The 19,919-nt window shown below is 36.6% G+C and overlaps 1 protein-coding gene across 2 annotated transcripts in view; it reads right to left on the reverse strand.

Moving 5' to 3' along the window:
- Nucleotides 1–19,919, reverse strand: part of Tes (testin LIM domain protein) — a 42,896-nt gene that overhangs the window by 21,282 nt on the left and 1,695 nt on the right. The window contains exons 2-3 of one of the 2 annotated variants that reach the window (XM_010621876.2): nt 7,607–7,721; nt 74–159 (exon numbers count right to left, since the gene is read on the reverse strand). In XM_010621876.2, coding sequence (XP_010620178.1) covers nt 74–159; nt 7,607–7,615 — 95 coding nt within the window. In that variant the 5' untranslated portion in view covers nt 7,616–7,721. The remainder of the gene's footprint in view (nt 1–73; nt 160–7,606; nt 7,722–19,919) is intronic. The other variant, XM_010621875.2, reaches the window with a different exon arrangement.

Consider the following 19,919-nt stretch of genomic DNA (forward strand, 5'->3'; position numbering starts at 1 on the left):
TATAAGAGATTTTCCCATCTAAATAAGTACTGCCAAAGAGTGTAAATTACTAAGGTAGTTTTCAAAACATTACCTCCAGAAGTGCAGTTCAAATCCTTCACATTTGTCTTTGCATTTTAAACAGGGGGCTCCAAACCCTTGCTCATGACCTAAGCCCATCTGTTAAAGAGAAAACAGAGATCTATTATTATGTTTTTAGAAACCTAAAAAATTCAATAAATTGCTCCTTCAATTCCACTTACCCTTCCTGTTGATTTCACTTTCAAACAAAGCTTTTATGAGTAGTACATTGTTTAGCCAATGATGACACCCAAGTAGTAAATGGCAGCTCCAAGAGCATACACAACACCCTTTATATTCTTATTGCTTTTTATCATGAAAAGAAAAGCATCAAGAAACAACTGTAGACTACAAATACTGCATATCACCAAAAGTCACGAATTTATGTCTTTGAACACTATATGACCTGGCTATTAAAAGCACAGAGAGCAGAGCTTGGTAAGCATGCCTGGCCTAAATGATATATTCTGTAGCAAACAAGGAAATGTATGAAAGGTTTTAGGAATTAAAATATAAATAATAATCCCTCCATTATGATAAATATGATAGCAACCACAAACATTTATTGAATGCCAGAAATAGCACATCACTTATTTCCTCATTAGCACAGTTTAAAATTTACAAAATGCTTATAAAGTAGGAAATGGTATTCTCGCTTTTAGAGATGACTTAATTGAAACTGAGAAAGATGAAAGACCTCACTTAAGATCAAAATGTCAGTAAGTGGTAGAGAGGAGATGAATCCAAGACTTTCTGACTACAAGATCTGTGTTCTCACACTTAGGTAAGGGATGGGAAGGCTGTACTATTACCTTTACTATAAGCTAAAGTGTTCTTTTTCCTTGACCATATTAAATAAGTACCCTTGGTAACTCTCTGAAACATGACCTAATAGGCAGATGGGGTGGGAGTACAGATAGAGAAAGGACATACAAGGGCAATGTAAACTCGACTTAGAAATGAAGGAGATCAACTGGCTTTGTATTAGAACATCAGCAAATCACCAGTGACCATATTATTTCATATTTTCAATGTCACATCAGTGGCTGTGACAAATTAATTACCATGAGAGTAGTAATTCAATCTGGACAAATCTTTTTCAATGGACTCCTGTAATCTTACTAAGCTGTTTATCACTATGCAACCAAAACCATATTGTAACTTGTTCCTTGAAAGATCAGCATTGAAGTTTAAATGAAGCCCTTGTTTTTTATTTAACAAAAATGACCACATCCTTTTCCTGTAATGGCATATTCCAAACCAGCTGGTCAATCAGGCTGTTTAGAATTCACACTGTTACATCAGACCATCACAAGCATGCTCTCTAATGTATACAGACCAGTCCAGCATTAACCACAGTTCCTCACCTTTCCATGTCTAGATTACCAATTTTCAAAAGAGTTGAACTTCTGTAAATTGTGTACTGAAATCAGTATTAAACTTGTCTACCCAGAATCAAATTTTTCCTTGACACTGATGATTATCGTTCACAGTATAGAGTGAATTAAAAGACAGAGGAAGACTGGATGAGTTTTGTTCTTTTACAAGGAAGTGTAACTGACTTTTCTCAGTATGATATTCATAGGAAAATGAAGAGCAAATGTGAAAGGGTGTGTTTTTTAATTCATTCTAGTTTTCCATTATAGGAAAGTTAATAATCCTTAATTTGCCAGGTGTATGGATTTGTTTTATACTGTGTTCCGTGTATCACCTGCTAAATTCTAACCCCAAATGGAAATTAAGATTACTTTATTGAGACTTAACCATATAGCCACATAGCTTAGCTTAATCAGTGGCTTTTAAACGTTACATGAATTTCACAATAAGGAATGATTTTATGCCATGACATAGTACTTGCATATACACATATAGTTATATGTGTGTAAAATCCTGAGACAGAGGCTCATTTAAGAACTAAACTATTTTTTCTCTAAATAAAATGACTACATATATAACTTCTCCCCTGCCTTTGATTCTGGGTTGCCTTTTGTGAACAACATTTGGGTTTAATAAAATACCAAAAACATACTAGAACCACACATTTTCTCTATTTCTTTAAAGTTGCATCTTTAAAGTTCAGCTTTAGAACCCTGAATTAGCAGAGTTTTTATACTAAGGCCCTACCTAGAGTAACTCACTGCTGAAAAATGAAGTCAGCCTTGCAAAGTGCCAAGTTGCTTTTCCTAGTTGATTTTGTATATCCTTATAATAGTTGCCATTTATTTATTAGAATTACTAGAACTGGTGTTTCACGAATATATGCCCTTTTAAACTGTTCCACATATTCTTCCTCTGGACAGGACCAGACATCCCCTTCATGTGACAGATCAGGAGACTAAAATCCAGAGGGGAGAGGTGATTTACTCCTGGCTGTAAGATCTGACTGAGCTACAGTGATTCCATGTTGGATGAGTACTGGCCCCAGAGGCCATTGTGTACCACTCCCCTTTGTAGTTGCACCCCTACCTTTGCTTAGGAATGTAGGACTGTATAACCTTGTGTAATCTTTACTGCATAATTTTGTGATCTTAAATTCTTAGCCCCAACTGTGAATAACAGTGAGTTAATGGGCAAATGCTTAAGAGTTCTGGAAAATGAGATAAGATCTTTGCTGTATACAGAGACCCAAAGTTAATTGTTTTACTGCTTGATTGTGTGAAATACCTTACAGAAAGCATCTTTTAATCATCAGCAATTGCTGAGTAAGTGGCTACTGACCATCAGCAGACCAGTAGCCTTTATCCCCTAACTCCAGGCTTTGAATGTTAAACCCCCCCTTATCCCTCTTATAAAAAGGACCTTATATCTGTTATAAAAAGGACCTCAGCCCCTGAGCTAGAGCCTCTCTGAGCTACTTGGCTCTGGGAGTGCCGTCTGGCCAGACTAATAAAGGTCTGTTTACCATCTAGCCTGGTGTGTTCCTTCCTGGGTGACTCTTGTTCCTCCGTGGAGCTCTGGAGCCTCGCTGAGCTATAGGTCCCAGCATCGTGGAGGACCTTTTGCTGTTTATGGCTTTCAGAAGTAAGGCCCTGGGTCTTGCTCCCGGAGCCATCATTGGGCTGTAGGACTCAGCTTCGTGGAGGCCTTTTGGCTGTTCACACTCCGTGGAGTGGAAGTGAGACTTTAGGTCTTACACTGGCCGCATTAGGCTAGAACGAACATAACCTAAAATTTGTTGTCTGGCTTTAAATATAGATGCCTTCCTAAAAGCTTGGTGGGGGAAGACATGTGGTAGGAAGGTTGGAAAGCTTAAATAAACAGGGATGCTTGAAACTGAAAGGATGGGCATTATCTAGCAGCTAAGAGGAAAAGAAAGGGAATTCCAGGAGGGAATAAATACCAAGGGCAAAATCCAAAAATAGGAGGTAGAAGGGGCAGGGAGAGAGGTTAAGGGTGTGTTATGGTCCCCCTACCCCTAAGAAGAAAGTAAATCTCCAGAGTTTAACAAACATCCTCAGGGCTGGGAGAAGACTGATAAGGAAGCCCCAGAGACTAGCCACAAACTACACCACAGCAGGCAACACTGGGAAGGGTGAGGAAAAACAGTAAGTAATCTGAGAAACTGCCTTGGCAGGTGGCCTTGAAGCTCAAAAACCACTGCTCCAGGATCCTTCCACCCTGCCCTGCCTGAAAGCTAAATTGATCTCCATAGCAGATCTTTCCAGCCTGGCTGTAATCTTCTGGAGAAAATGATCCTCTCCATATTTCTAAAAAGACACAATTCCATCTTCTCCAAGGTGTTCAGAAGAAAGGAATAAGGGGACCTTGAAAATATCCCAGGCAAAGATTAAAGAGAATAGAAAGAAGTCATAATAACCCTCCACCCTGCTATAGCCCGAGGGAAGCAAAACTAATGGAAAACACACAGAAAGATATCCTATCTTATGCCACATTATTGGATAAAAAACTTCTTCCATATTCTAATGTCTTTGTCAACCTGTTAGGACAAAAAAAAAAAACCACAATGCATCTCCAACAAAAAGCATAATTCTCACTTTATTTCCTGTTCAGTGGATGTGCCTGCTCCCAGTCTGTTACAATCTAAAATGCAGTTGCTAAATCCAACATATATCAAAATGTTGCCCAGTAGCAGCCATACTTGCAAGAGTGTGCAAAAAATTCTTGTTATTCCCATCCAAACTGCGTCAGCTGCTCTTCTCCCCCTGAACAAGTCAAACGTGTATCAGATGTAGGAAAACATATTAAATCCTTTCTATAATAAAATGAGTTTAGTATTACTGGCAGCTTCTCAAGACCTGCTCCTAGACCTCTTTAGGGAAAAATCACTAGACCTTTTTAGGGAAAAATCACAAGACCTGCAGTGCCCCAAAGCTAAGTTCAAGGATGTGGACTTCCATCTGCCCTAAGGGCTCACCAATCTCTCTTTCTCCTTTGCTTTGTGTTCAGGGTTCCCTGAAGACCAGGATTCAGAATTCTTCTCAGAACATCTCCTCCTTTCTCTACCCTCACACCCTGTGGTTAGGGTCCTTCTCTCAAGGGCCACAGCTATTTCCTAGACATCCAAATCCTGTTTCATTTCCTGCCCTGTTATCTGCACTCCAGAATTTCAGTAAGGAAAAAGCATAGAGGAAGTGCTATTTGTGTAGGTATATGTGGGAGAGGGCAGAGAACAGCAAGAAAAAACAAGAGTGTAGCTCTTCCTCAGCTGGGGCAAAGAAAGAAATCCACTGGACTAACACACCAGACAAGCGTATTTGTGTTTAACAGCTATGCTGTGAGAATGAGCTACATCGGATATTAAAGAGCTGATTAAAAATTATATGGTTATAATTATTAGAGAACCAACAAAACAGAAAGCTGAAAATGTGGGATGATCATCAAAAGGGAGGCAGGGAAACTCAGCTGATCCCAGAGTGTCATGGCCAAGTTCAGTGATTTTAGAAGTCATTTTTCTTTCCCAGGCTTTATTTAGATAATGAAGAAAATAAATTAGATTGCCTTCAGAAATTTTTTTAATTCTCTAATTATTGTATATCATATGTAAGATAAACTTTAGTCTGTCATTCAGCTTGATCAAAGTTTAATCATTTGGTAGAAAATGATTATTTGAGAAAGTTAATATATTCTAAATCAGAATCATCTGAAACTAAGTTTGAAGGAGCAATCTATAAAAGGCACATATGAAATTTTAAAATCTTAAATTGTGAGTGATATAATTCAGCTGCTGCATGTAATCATTTCACCAGAAAATATGAGATGATATTCCCTGCACAGTCAACACTAGGTGCCTAAAAACACATGTTTTTCATAAACGCACAAGTCCCAAAGCTGTCGACCTCATGTAATTTTAGTAACATATTCTGGCCAGCATCAATACAAGGATATGACAGATTAATTTTTCTTCTTCAGTACCTAAGAAAACAGGTCCGTGGGATTGACTATATTCGGAGAAACCACAGTCAGTGTTGTGAATACCTATTATCAAGGTCCTCTGAAAAAATAAAAATGACTCCATAATATTTATCTTGAAATACTATTCATAAACAAACAGGGCATTTAAAGTATCCCTAACTACAGGCCCTAGAAAATGAATATTCCCATGATCTGTGCTTCCCAAAACTCTCTGTGCCCCAGCTTATTTTAGAGTAAGAAATGGGAATGGAATCAATTTCTCCATTTTCATAATTTCAAGCAACCAGATAGGTTGGCAACATTTCAGGTGACCTTCCTGACCCAGAAGAAGGTATTGCATGTCAGATACTTTAAAGAAAAAGGGGGCAAGAACATCTGGTATTTCAAACATGGTCTGAGTTTATCTGAAGACAATTTGGATCTGGAAGATATTATGCAGTATTCGGGGTGAGATCATCTGTTTCATGCTGTTTTTATAACCAAATTTCCCTCTGGAACAAAGAATCATATGTGGTTACTAAATAAGCAAGTGTTACTAAGACCTCTTTAATCACCATGGAATGAAGCTTACCACGGTAGATTAGATGAAGTGTACCTATTCTTTATGTGTGTAACTGTACATGTATTCTTATCTACTGTGACTATATAGATAGATCTTGCTTACATAGATAAAGATCCTGGACAAAGGAAATACATTTAAAAATAATTCCTCTCAAGGGGGTGAAGGGAGGGCAGAGGTAAGGGGAAAAAATGAGAATTAAGACTTGTCATGTAGAGGTACAAGATCCCAACAATGAATGTAACTGTACTGTATCCCTAAAATGTACCAATAAACTCAATTAAAGCTGAAAAAAAAATAAATAAAAATAATTCCTCTCAGCATATGGCTATCTTAGAAATTAAGTATAGGTTGTAAAGTTCCTCACTCTCTAATTAATATATTTTGATTGCTCTATAATACAAGATTTCAAATTGTTTGGATTTTTAGTTCATTACTTGTTTCCAGTCTCTGAAGATTTGTACCATACCCCTATAAAAGGGTAAATTACACAGGGAAAAAAAGGCATCTTTAAAATGAGAACCAAGACCTGTCATGTAGAGGTACAAGATCCCAACAATGAATGTAAGTGTTCTGTATCCCTAAAATGTACCAATAAACTCAATTAAAGCTAAAAAAAAAAGGGCATCTTTCAACTTTAAGTTTGCCAACATTCTTAGGTAAGAACAGAAATAATTTATTGTGACTTAGAACTGCAATTAATCATTCCTAATAAAACTGCTATAATTTTTTCCTTTGTTTATAGAATTAAAATCTCCCTTCTCTCACACAAGTCTGAAGTATATGACAGCAAGAGTGAAGACGGCGTCTCCACCCACCCGGACACCCAGAGGGGTCCAGCAGCCTCCTTACCTTGGGCAGCCACTCATTACTCTCCAAGCCTCATGCCCCACAGACAAGCAGCCGGTTCCTGCTTTTCCACACCAGTGTGCACAAACTCTTACCATGTCCTCAAGGGTCCTCATTCTCCTAACCTGATCTCCCTTCTTGTAGACTATCATAGTGATGCTTCCAAACTATTTTAATAAAACCCACCGGTGGCCACAGCACCACCCTTTTCAGATGCTCTTAATGAGTTCAACGAATTCCACTTTCTCACCATGGCAGAGAGGTCCTTTAAAACCTGGCACCACATAGTTCTATCACTGCCTGTTTTCTTCATACCCTTCCCCTCTCGCCACTTCCAGTGGAGCTTGTCTCTACCTGGGTCTCTGTTCCCCTTCTCCATCTGCCCAAAACCTACTGTCTACTGGGCTACAGATCCAATTCTAAGGTCAGTGACTCTGTGATTATCTTTTCTCAACTATCCCCAGAAAAATTCTTCTCCTTTCTCATAGGTCTTAGTACAAATTCTATTTAGTTCTTTCCTGCACTATGATTGCTAGCATATCAATTTACCATTGTCTAGAGGCCTCTTGTCCATATTTGAATTCCTGAAGCATACTGCCTGAGATTTTGAGGAATGCTAGAAAGTTATTTGATTTTTTAAATTATCAAGGGATCTTTGATAGACCATTCTTCAGGAACTCCCAGTACTTTTACAAAGAGGGTGCTTAAAACAGCTGCTACTCTACTGAGCACTCATACTGGCAGACAGAGATCTGAGAGTCTCACATGGATCATCTCATTTTATCCTCGTAACAGTCCCAGGAGAGGCTGAGGCTGTAACTGTCCACATTTCTTCCCGATGAAGGAAGTGGAGTGTCTGGTTGCTCTTCACCACCAGTACCTAGAAATAAGTCATAACCTAGCATTAAACCAATATTACTTGGTAAATGAGTTTTTGAAAACAAATAAAATTATTACTTAAAATAAAAAGAACAAATTCAAGAAGAGAGTAATAAACTGATGGCTTTTCGTTGTCCATACTACTTATCCACAAACACATGAGCATAAATCGCCACTGAAGAACCTAGGATTGGTTTCCATTATTCCAGCTTTTCAGCACAGGGAGTACAAAGCCAGAAGTCTTCTACAAATCTCTACCATGAGATCCACTGTGATACAAATGGCCCGAAACCCTCTAGTTCACACACGGTAGTAAATAATCACAAAGAATATTCTATTAGAAGTGAAAAAGGAAATCTGAATCTTTCAGCCTAAATATCTTAGAATAAATACTGTAGCCAACCTTCTGGAGACTTGAATGACTCACATTCAATTTGTCCCATTTCTTACGGCAGCAGCAGTATAAAGTTGATGGCGTGGGACTGTCACCAAGGCAATGTATGCTTGGGTCTGAGGTACAATTAGGTGGTAGCAGATCACCTAAGACTTCTATACAATCTCAATAAATGGCAATGTCATTAAAGAAGCTGCTTTTTGAGGAAATGGTATGAATTTCAGTTTGAGTAGGGTATCTTGAAGCACTGCTAATTATAGTAGGGGATTTTTTTTGCTTTTAATGAGCATTAAGGGTTGTGACAGCAGGGGCGGTAGTAAAAATACCTCATCATTATATGTTAAAATGCTATTATTTGCCAGCCACATAACATCATTATCTTAATCCACAACAATCCATGGAAAAGTATTGTTATTCCTCTTTCATAAATGATTGGAGAGATGAAGAATCTTGCCAAATTACTTATCTAGTACTTGGCAGAGCTGATATTTGAATTTTGGCATTTTTACTCTAAATCCTGGGCTCTTAACTGTAAAGCCAGTTTTTTCTTCCAAATGATATTTTAAAGGTGGATGATAATCCTAAGCGTAATATTCCTCAGTTGAAACTTCTCTGGAACAATAAATTTTTATCTGAAGGGCTGCCTATTACTCACTATTCAGGAGCTGCTCCTTCCAAACAAATCTGAGACTGATTATAAGGAACCTGAATGTGCATATCAGGTGTATGAACATAGGGGCCCCTGAGTTGATTAATACATACACGAGAACCCTCAGAAAAATAGGGTGTAAGTCAAAACTCCCTGGAGTCGTGGTGAAAAATAGGCTTTTCAATGTAAAGAGTAAGAGAAAAATATTTAAATAATGGGAACAAAAAAATACGTGTTTGAACTAATTCTATCTGAAAGTTAAAAGATTTTTATTCAAAACATGTAGGCATCCACATCAGAAATTATCTGAAAGATAATTTATCTGAAAGAAATTATGTGAAAGATTCCATACATTGTGTGGTAGTCAGAGGCAATCCAATGCGGCTAAAACCAAACTATTATTTTCATTTTTTTTAAATCAATGGATTTCCAGATTTAAAATAGAAATTTCAGTATTAGTTACAAACCGCTCCAAAACTTCAGAGTTGAAAATAAGAAACATTTATCATCAAACAGTTTCTGTGAGTCTGGAATCTGTGTGGCTGAAGTAGATGGGTTGACTCAGGGTTCCTGCAGGTTTGTAACCAAGGATCAGCATAGTCTGCTCTCACTTCCAGGCTCAACTAGGGGAAGACCCACATCAGAGCTCTCTCGTGTGGGCATTCTCCCAACATGGCAGCTGGTGTTCCCCAGCGTAAGCGACAGCAGGCAAAATGGAAGCTGCAGTCCGTAACCCTGGCGGTGACACTGTCACCTCCGCTCTCTTTCATTCTTTGGCAGCAAATGACCCAGACCAGCCTGCACTCAAGAAGGGGGAAGACACAGGGTATGGATATTAGTAGGTAGGAATCATTGGGACCACCTTCACGGGCTGTACACTACATCTTTTCTATTTTGGCTTTAAAACCAAAGGTTAAGTGATTTGAGATATGCTGGATGTATTATAAACGGAGAGAGGTAGAAGGGGTGTTTATTGTTACCCTGCCTGTATTTTTTTGTTTAATATTACTATTGAAGTGTCTCTCCACTCAAATGAATATACTAAAACTTTATATACTAAATGAATATACTAAAACAGACTCCATCCTTATTCTCAATTTGTTAGTTGTTACCTCAGTAAATACCAGGAAGCAGTATCTTAGAAAGGGAGATGAATTTTAGCATCTAAACCATATATACACACAGGTATATGTGAGTGATTATATAAATATCTATCTATATATAGATATATCTATATATATAATTATCTATGTATATATCTATATACACAGTCATGAACCAGATTACAGAATATTATATAAAATACTAGCCTTGATTAACACATTTCCAGATATATATTTGAGAAAATTTCCACAATTTTAAAAGTAGACCATGGGTTTCCTTAATGGATACAGAAAAAGATTAAACTTTATTACCTGTTCAAAATCTAATGTATCCTCACAATATTATTGTAAGCAACATAATTTAGGCCTTTCTGTTTTTATTTTTTTACAGGTTTCAATACATATTATGGGAAAGTACATGGTAAAAAATACACATTTTTGGATGGAGGTGTAATTCAGCAGCAGAGTGTGTAATTAGCGTATAAGAGATCCTGGATTTCATCCCCAGCACCAGGAAATAATGAAAGCAAGAAACATACTGCCTGCTTAGTTTATGCTGATTGCTTTTTTTTTTTAAACTGGCAACAATAAAATTACTTTTATGCTATTATGTGAAAAAAGTCACTGGAAATGTCCGCCAATAGAATACTTACAAGAACTCTCCAGCAAAGGCTTCCTCCTGAAACTGTTACTCTGAGAAAGACAATACAAACCATAGAGATGTCACAATTGCTGTTGAAGCACTATCTTAAGGTCTGGGCAAACATATGTACTTTACACATGCCCTCAGAGCCTATTTGTTAGCTATAAAAGGAACTGTAAAAACCTGACTCCCGAACTTTTCTGTAGGAGTTCCTTAGAAGGATTTGGATCACAACAAACACTCCTACTTTGTTCTTGTGTCACTACCTTCACTGTTGGCTGCAAAGAGTAGGTCACAGAGACAGGTACACATTGAGAGGCCTTCATTAAGACACTGTACCCCAAAACTTGAATACTGTTATCATTCTTACTATGCCCAAGTACTACAGTATAATTTCTTCAGGAGCAATTCATTTAACATTACTAAAAGCATGAGATGCGATTATAAAATCAAAGAGGTTATTGTCACTTTTTCTATATTTAATTGGAGAACATGATTGCAGGGGGAAAAAAGGATGTAAAGATGTGTTTTCAGAGACTGAAGAAAAAACGAGAAAGGTTTATAGTATTAGGTGAGGGAGCCCTTCGAGAAGGCTTCCCAGGGGAGAAGGAAAATCCAAGGGACTCTGTCTTTTCAATGGAAAGCAGACAGAAACTGGGGGGAAAAGGGTGCAAAAGGACAAGATGCTCATTTTCCACTTTTGCCCAACATTGACATGAAGGAACATTTAGAACAAAAAGCAAAGTCTTACAACACAGACAGGGGACTTAAAAAGAAGGACGGTAGGGAACAGATGCAGAAATCCTGTCAGATCCTCACACGTGCTTATTTAATTAATGACTTGTCTTTCCACGCCATCCCTTACTCTGGAAAAACCGAATTATGCTCACACTGTGTGCTGTGTAAATGTAAAAAGCCTTAACTCATTTCTGACCCATCTTCTGATTTGTAATGGATTAGAGACTCATTTTGGGACTCACTGATAATATCTACCTAGCATGTGCCAGGCCCTGGGTTCTCAATTTCAAGTATAGGAGAGACATGGGGGTAGGGTTTTGGGAAAAGACAGGATGGAACAGGACGGAGAAAGAACCTGAGAGACTGAGAGACACAGAGACAGAGACAGAGACAGAAGGTCTGGGTCCCCATACATTTTGTTGTCTATTTACAGACTACAGCACTAGGATTCTCTTACTAAAGAAGCCACACAGACAATAGTTTAGATTTGTCTAGTGGTTTAGGAGAAGTTTTTTAAAAGCATATACCACCGATTTACAATTAGGATGAAATTGTAGTTGCAAGTTAATTTAACTTTCCTTTATCCTGATGGAACAAGTGAAAAAATCATAATCAAATTTTGTCTAGATTAAAAAGAGGCAGATTCTCAAGCTGCCAGTGATATTAAAGAAGCAACAGTACACTAATTTTTTAGGCTTTTTCATGTACAGAGGACTAGGCAGGGTACTTCAGAATGGAAAAAGCTGCCTCTGTTGTTTTGTGATGTCCTCAAAGAAATGTGGAGTTGGGCCACCGAAATCTGTCTTGCCTCTTTTTACCTTTAAATTCTTTCTATTTCTTATGGGGTAACTTTTACTCCATTACCACAAGTTGAGTCTAGCACATCATTATTTGAACGTTTGTGCATAATATATTTTCAATTTATTGTAGTATTTAAAAGTCAAATTTTATAACTGCCTTTAAAACTCTTAAACACCTTGCCATTTTCTAGAGATATGAGTTCTATATTTCTACAAGCAACAAGGAAATTACAAGACCTGGCTGGAATGAATTTTGAGATGTTTGTAGCTCAAAGCTATCAGAAGAGTGATTAGATTAACAAACAGATCCTCTAAAAGTCAAGCGAGGTCTTCTGTAAAGTTCATTTTCCTATATAGTTTTTTGGAAAGACCAAAGACTATCCTGCTACGAAATATTAGTAGGCCATGATACTATACAGGATATCATCTCAGAACAGACTCATAACACATACAAATTTAGAAAAGTATTAAGTCCCACATTCAACAATCAAACTCTTGCACATGTACACAGTAAACTGCAGGAGGGATCCCAATTCTTTATTCCTATGTAGTAGCAGTAAACTTTCACATCTTTACCAAAAGCCCCTGGTTGCTAGACTTCTCCTTCCCTTGACTTTGGGCTTGGATATATGACTGCTTTAGCTAAAGAGGCTTAAAAGGTGGTCCTGCAGCTGGCCATGCCCTCTACTGCTCCAGCTTTTCACTTCTGATACTCACTGCTCTGAGGAGGACGGGAGATGTGGTGTTAACACACAGCTCCCAACCAAGCCAGCCAACAGCAGCAAGCCTAAAGTGTGAGGTTTTGTCCTCTCATGAGAAGATGGACACAAGGCATTATATAAGAATCCAAGTTAGGGCAGGGAGCAGGTCCTCAGTAGTGGACTGGACTCCCATACAGCTCAGTGAAACACTTCCTCAATTAATCTGTGCCTGGGGAAATTACCAATGATTGAAGCTCACCTGCTTTGTTTCCATTTTAGAGGATTCAAACTGAATTTCTTGGGATCGGCAATTTAACTCAGTGGCACATCTGTCTTGCAAGCCCAGGGTCCTGAGTTTGACCCCCAGTACCAAAAAACCAAACCAAAACAAAACCAAAACCAAAAACTGAATATGTTAACAGTGTGGGTTCCAAGCAAGAGTTACTAATTTTTCAGATGTGAACCTTCAGTTCATGCTATTTATTCCTATAGAATTTTTTTTTTTGCCTGATCTTATTCTATAGCAGTTGTTTCCTCAATAAAGTACTCCCTGTCTACACAATTAAAGTTAATTACTTATGCTTCTGAGACTTTACAATAGTTATTTGTATTCCTATTATTACTTGCTATTCAAAACCTGGTGGTCTGCAAATGTAGTCACCAGACCATAATGAGGCATATAAAGAAATTCGGAGTAAGCAGTTAGGGACTATTAAGCACTATGATATAAGCACTATGATAAAGTAACTTTGTCTATTTCCTTTAAGAACTTTGAAAATTGGCCCTGTATCTGTTTCTTTTTTAGTAATTCATTTTTGGGTTTTCAAAAATATCAACTCATGAAAGATTTTTCTAACATAGTGGTTCCTTATCACAGATAGAATAAACCTTATTTTAGCACTTACTCCATTCTATCCAGCAGTGTAACTGATTTGCACATCCATCTTGCCTATGCTTTCTTTCCTTCTCTTCATTTTTTATCTACTAATTTCAGAGAATGCATGCTTTATAGGTGATACTAATAGAAATGGAGTTGAGATTCTATGGTCTTAAATTTTAAATGCACTTTTAATATTCTTTATGAAAAACAAAGAGTAGCTTCTTGTTGAGTTATTTTATTGCAGGTCATTACCTTATGAAGGAAAGAACAGACAGTTCACCTTTATGACTCATTCTGTTAAGGCTGTCACAATGACCTTACATTAAAAACAAAATTCACTATAATATTGACCTGATCATTTTGCAATGAAACATGATATAACTTTATCATCAAATAAGCAAGGAAAGTGAAGTTCATGTAGCGCTGACTCATTAATATACTCTACTACAGCATTTGAGCTCGACTTTCAACTTATTTTTTGCTAGTGCTCTGATATGAAGCTATGCAACAGACAGTGAAACTCTTTATAGTTTTTTCCAATGTAGCCAGAATCTAAACACAGACTGAATCATTCATGGTTTGAGAATGAGTCAGCATTTCAGAGATTAAGTATATTTATATAGTAGTAGTCTTGCTCTCTTTAGCAAACAAGAGCTCAGCAGTCTGGACTGTTTGGCTTCTTACAAAGCTCCCAGCCTTCCAGTCTTGCTGAAACCCTTGTGATCCACCATTCTTAGCAAGGAAATTGGCAATTCTAAACTATGCTCTTCTACTTCTTTAAAATGACCAAATAAAAGCAGTGAAACCTAGCAAACTAAAACCATACACACCTTTATCCAATTCTGTATAGAACACTCAGTAAAAAATACAGATGAAATTAGTCTGAACTTGACTGTAGCTGTCTTATAGGAGGAGAGTCAAAGATTGTAGCTGGGTACTTGAAAAGTTACAAACTCTAAACTTAATTTTCTAATGACTGCTCTTGAGACAAACTTTAACACATGGATATGTACTCAAAGAATAGTGGTAAAGTTATCATTCATCATTCTTTCTTTAAAATCTTAAAAGTATGAGGTTTGAAACCTGTTTTTAATTTGATTAATCTTGTAACTGTTTTCCTTTCCTTAAAGGAATCATCATTTATATAATTTGTCTGAACATTTCACCATCCTCTGGAAAAAAAAAAATTCTGCATATACTGCATGTTAATAATCTCTCACAAATGCATTAAAAATTTGTAACTTCAGTTACCATGACAGTAGTTACCAAACAAAACTCTACAATGACTACAAACAGGAAATCCAAGAATGACTCTCTTATAAGGCATTTGTAATCAAGACCTATAGTAGCAAGTTGGTGTACTTTATAGGTAGACTACTATAACTATTATAGCCTTATCCATTTATAAACTTTTTCATATTCTAATACTAAAAAGTGGTTTTTCATTTCTTTACCATTTGCCATTACCTAAGATAAATGAAATAGGAATTCTTAATTATAAAATTTGCAAAATCAGGCACCAAGCCCAGGAATCACCAAAAGTACCTGAGTTGGAAAACCAACACACTGCTGATGTAAAGATTTCATGGATGGGTATAATCCCATTTGTGTTTACTTCGAGTACTTTGTCACTTACTTTCACTTTCTTTTTGCTCTATCACTCCTCACAAGAGTGTAAATTTTGTCTTTTCTGCTCATTACTAAACTCCCACTATGCTTAGTACAGTTAAGTACTACTTTAGACTAATTTCATCTATATTTTTTCCTAAGTGTTCTATCTACCTAATATTCTACTTAGATAATAAGAAATAGGATAAAAGTGTGTTTAATTTTAGTTTGCTAAGTTTCACTGCTTAGTACATCTGAAAAAAAAATAATACTTCTAGGCCTCTTTGACCCACACTACCACATAAAGCAGCATACATATGCCTTTGAAGCTACAGATTTAAAGTAAGGGAACTTAACATCTTCACACACACCAGAAATACTGTGAAGATGACCTTTAATTAAGTACAAATCTGTTGAAAGTTGGCTAAGATTTATGGGAAAAACTATTCAATTTGCTCTATGGATTTTCTCATGAAACTCACTTATACACTATAACATTTCATTGATACGTGTTTATGTATATACATATATCTTATACATTTACATGTGTATTTATACATTCATAGTTTTGGTGATTTCTAAGGATCATGGAACATTATAGTTGGGAGACAATAATAAACTTTCTACAGTGAAAAAGAGTCAAATGATTTAGAGAAAGCTTAGAAATTATCTGGCTCCTTTAGTGACTTCTATAGATAAGAAAAATGAAATATAGGATGGCCAACATCACAAAAAGGAGTGAACTCAGATTTATTATCTGTCAGCCTAGGGCAATGTTAAACATATAATGATAAAAGTGAGAAGGCTAAACTACTACAAATGATTTTTATATATGTAGGTGCTTATATATCCTGGAAACTTACTGATCTTTCCTAATTTCTAAATACACTGTGGAGATCTGATTTATAAAAAGAAAAAAAAGTTAAATTAGCATGTGGCCAAGATGTATTCTTAATTCTAGCTCTCAGAAAGCGAGAACATAAAAAACAGTCTGATTTTTCTAATTTATCATTCTTTTTCGACTAAGAAAGCCTCATTCCGTAATAACCCTTCTGTGTATACTGGTGCTCTATAATATTAATTCTACGCACATAATGCTGGGTTTTTCTCTAAAAGCCTCATGAAACAGGTGATCATTTTGCTCTTTTCACTGTTTCCCAACAACTGAGTCTGAATGCACATGGGAAATTAAAAAAAATAGTTCTTCTCCCAGCGTTGTCTATTTTAGCTGTTGTATTCTTAATCTCTGATCTAACATTCCAGGGGTACTGTGAATACTCTGCCACTGGGAGAAAGGAAGAAGCACAGCCTATCCATGATATCTGTGAGGCTTTCTCTCAACTATCCATCCACCCACGAGTGCCTTCTACAGTTTCAGATACTACTGGCTAGCTCACAAAACCGAGAGTCAAATGTAAGGTCACTAATGCTTGGACCCACACTAAGTAGCTACAATACAGCATATTACCTTTAGCATCCAACATAAATCGGAATTTAGAAGAACCCTAGAAGATACAGTTCAGTACTTAAGAATTGCTTGAGCAATTTCTTTGCCTATAAAAGCCTCCCAGAAATTCCTTTTCACAATAGGTTTATCTTTTAAGACTTTTTGTCCAAAAAGAGTCAATGACAACTTACACTAAAGGGCACAGTCGTAACATGTAGAAGTACAAATAAAACAGAAAACCGTTAGGTGGCCAATTTTATTGGACTAGAAACCACTTCCTCAAAAGCAATTCATTTAAACAAACAAGTGAAAATGTTAAAATGTGTATTTCTCTTCTTATAATAGTTATATTCAACATGTTTAGTAAACAAGATGAGGAATGTAAGACTTAGAGGTTAGGTGGCATGGTAAGAGGAATATGGATTCTGCAGATTACGGTTCAAGTTCATAAGGTTCTTCAAGTTCAGATTATGATTTCTGAACCTCAATTTCTTCATTCTGCAAATGTAAGGTCTACTTCATAAGGTTGTTCTGCATAACAAAGAAAATAAAGATGCAGGTATTATATGTTAATCTCTTCAACTGCAGTCTAGTTTAAAAGGTGAAATTACAAGTCACTATAATCCAGAGGCCCAGAGTAAAGAGCTTCCTAAGGGTTACAGATAACATGCTTTGGCTATTTAGTGGAGAAGATTTTCATCTAGGTAGAAACCCAGAAAAAGACTTCCTAGAGGAGACTGCACTGTGATGAGGGGAGATTTTGAATTCAGAATGGGTAAGAATTAGTACTGAAGATGCAGTATAGGCTTTGCATAAGCAATGTCACTGAGTAAGATGACAATATATAGGTTTCAGCCAGGCAAGGGACACACTTCTATTTGACTTCATAGGATAGCATAAATGAACAAAATAAACAGAAAACCTACTATAGTTTTATTCAAACTAATCAGGACAAATAAAAGAAAGTGACTGTTCATATCCAATCAGTGGGATGAATCACACTATGGGTCAGAGAGCAGACAAGAGAGCAGACACCTCCAGAGCCAAGCCCAAGATATGCCTCACCCTTCCTTTATGCCCATCCTTGATAATGAATCCTGCAGCAAAAGTGGCTTCAGTGGTTCTCGCAGAAAAAATGGTTTCACAGAGAAACCAACGGTAGATTTGAGCATTCAGGTCACCACAAACTGTACTTGCCCTTTTCACTTTAGTCATGGGCTACCTAAAAGGAAATTCTAATTTCTCATAGAAGTAATCTTTGTGGTTCAGTACTGTTTCCAATCCTAATCACTTGGAGTCACTAGCCATTTCTGGCTAAAGATTGAAGCATTTAAAATAAATCTGGACGCAGGATAGAGAATTTTATTGCATTATTGTGCACTTTATTCTTAAAAAGTAAAATTAAAGAAATAAAGAGTCCTAAGCAAAGTATGTAAAATATTAGTGTAGATCAAAAGAAAGAGATTAGAGATGGCAAAAGTGAATACAGTGAAATTAAAGCCCTGCAGCAATTTCAGGACTATAAGGAAAATTATTGGAGTTCTCTTTCTCCCTGGTATGTTTTTAAAGGAAAAAAGTAATTCTCATGAGACAGTAACAGAAAGGAAAGAGGAAAACAGCTGGCCGTGAGCCATGGTTTACCATTCACCACAAAATGAGAGTCTGTTTTTATTTTTCAGAGGCCATTGTTTTTTTGGAAGCAGACCCAGACTCTACTTACGGTGTCAATTATGATGAGGAACTTAAGATACAAGGAAGGATTCCAGATGAGTCACTTAAAAGACAAGGCAAGAACATAAAAGTCAAATTGTGTTCTAAAATATTATTAAAACAAAAACTCTGTATAACCAAACTAGCTCCCACATCCTAGCAACAGCTCACTTTAAGAAAACAAAATACAGCTAATTCTAATTATGAAAAGCCCTTGTCTTTGTGATATAGTGGGGGTTTAAGTGGTAATTAATCCAAATTTGCTCAGATGATGTGGACAAACTCTCCTTTTATAAACCAAGAACCCTATAATAGTATCATCCACCTAGGTCACCGTGTAGTAAAGCCAACCCTCTTTAATTCTTTTCACAGGAAATGTTAATGGAAAAAAATAACATTTTTCTGCCTGGGGAAAATGCGTTGTGAAATCAACAGTGTAATGTAAGGGTTTTAGAAGGGGGAAAAAAAGGCCATGCGCCTTAAAGCACAAGTCAAATTTAGTTTATTGAAATGGTTGTGTCTTTGTTTCAATTTCCAACCTAACTTTTCTCAGGGTACATTTAAACTACTACTTTTTTTGGTATAATCGAGTCAAAAAAGAAAACTAGGTATCAAAATAGGGTGAGTGGTCTGCTGATAAATCAAAGGCAACTGTTATCTATCTTTATGTGCATTAGAAAATATTTTAATGGGCACATAAGTTTATTTTTTAGATTATGGCTAAGTCTGTGAAATTTATTCCTGAGATCTCCAAACTTTTTTTGTACTGGAAAACTTTTTGTTCAATCCACTTAAAATCAAATCCATCATGAGTTCTTTGCAGGGTATGGATACCGTTGGCAGTCAAAATGGACACCCTTGTTTCCAATGTACTGGCTGAAGACTTTGTTCTAAGAATCCCCTCTAATGACAAGGTTGTAAAAGAGGAGTTTTTAATGTCACGGGATTATCTATCTTTAAACTCATGACATCTTTTTTCTTGGGGTGGAGTTAGGCGAGGAAGATTACAGAAAAGGTTAAGATTCTTGGTTGAAAGATATCCTTTTAAAGTAAAGGGGAGATGGAAGAGAGGAATTACACCATGATGTCAAAGGCATTATTTATCATAACTACATTTTGAAACTTTAGGAAACTCCTTATAAATAATATCTTGTTTTCTCTCTTAAAAATATATAAAACTTGGATTTTTTTCCTTTCACAATTATTGTTTGTCTGGAAGTTTGGGAAACACTTTCCCTCACACACACAGCCTCATGTACTACCAAAGTCCACAACAGAGGAGTACATTTATTACAAAGGAGAAACATGCTGATATATTATTGTCTCCAATGTCCATAGTTTAGATTAGGCCATTCTTTGTACTGTACATTCTATGGGGTTTGACAAATGTAGGGTGATACATATCCACCATTACAGAATCATACAAAATAGTGCTATTGTCTTATGAATCCTGTGCTTTGCTTTTTTATCTCACCTTTCCCCTAGAGGACGTTATGGTCTACAAAGACATTTTTTTTTTTTTTTTT

This window comes from Fukomys damarensis, unplaced genomic scaffold (assembly GCF_012274545.1).
Source record: "Fukomys damarensis isolate Sample0158 unplaced genomic scaffold, DMR_v1.0_HiC HiC_scaffold_4, whole genome shotgun sequence".
Classification (NCBI taxonomy): domain Eukaryota; kingdom Metazoa; phylum Chordata; class Mammalia; order Rodentia; family Bathyergidae; genus Fukomys; species Fukomys damarensis.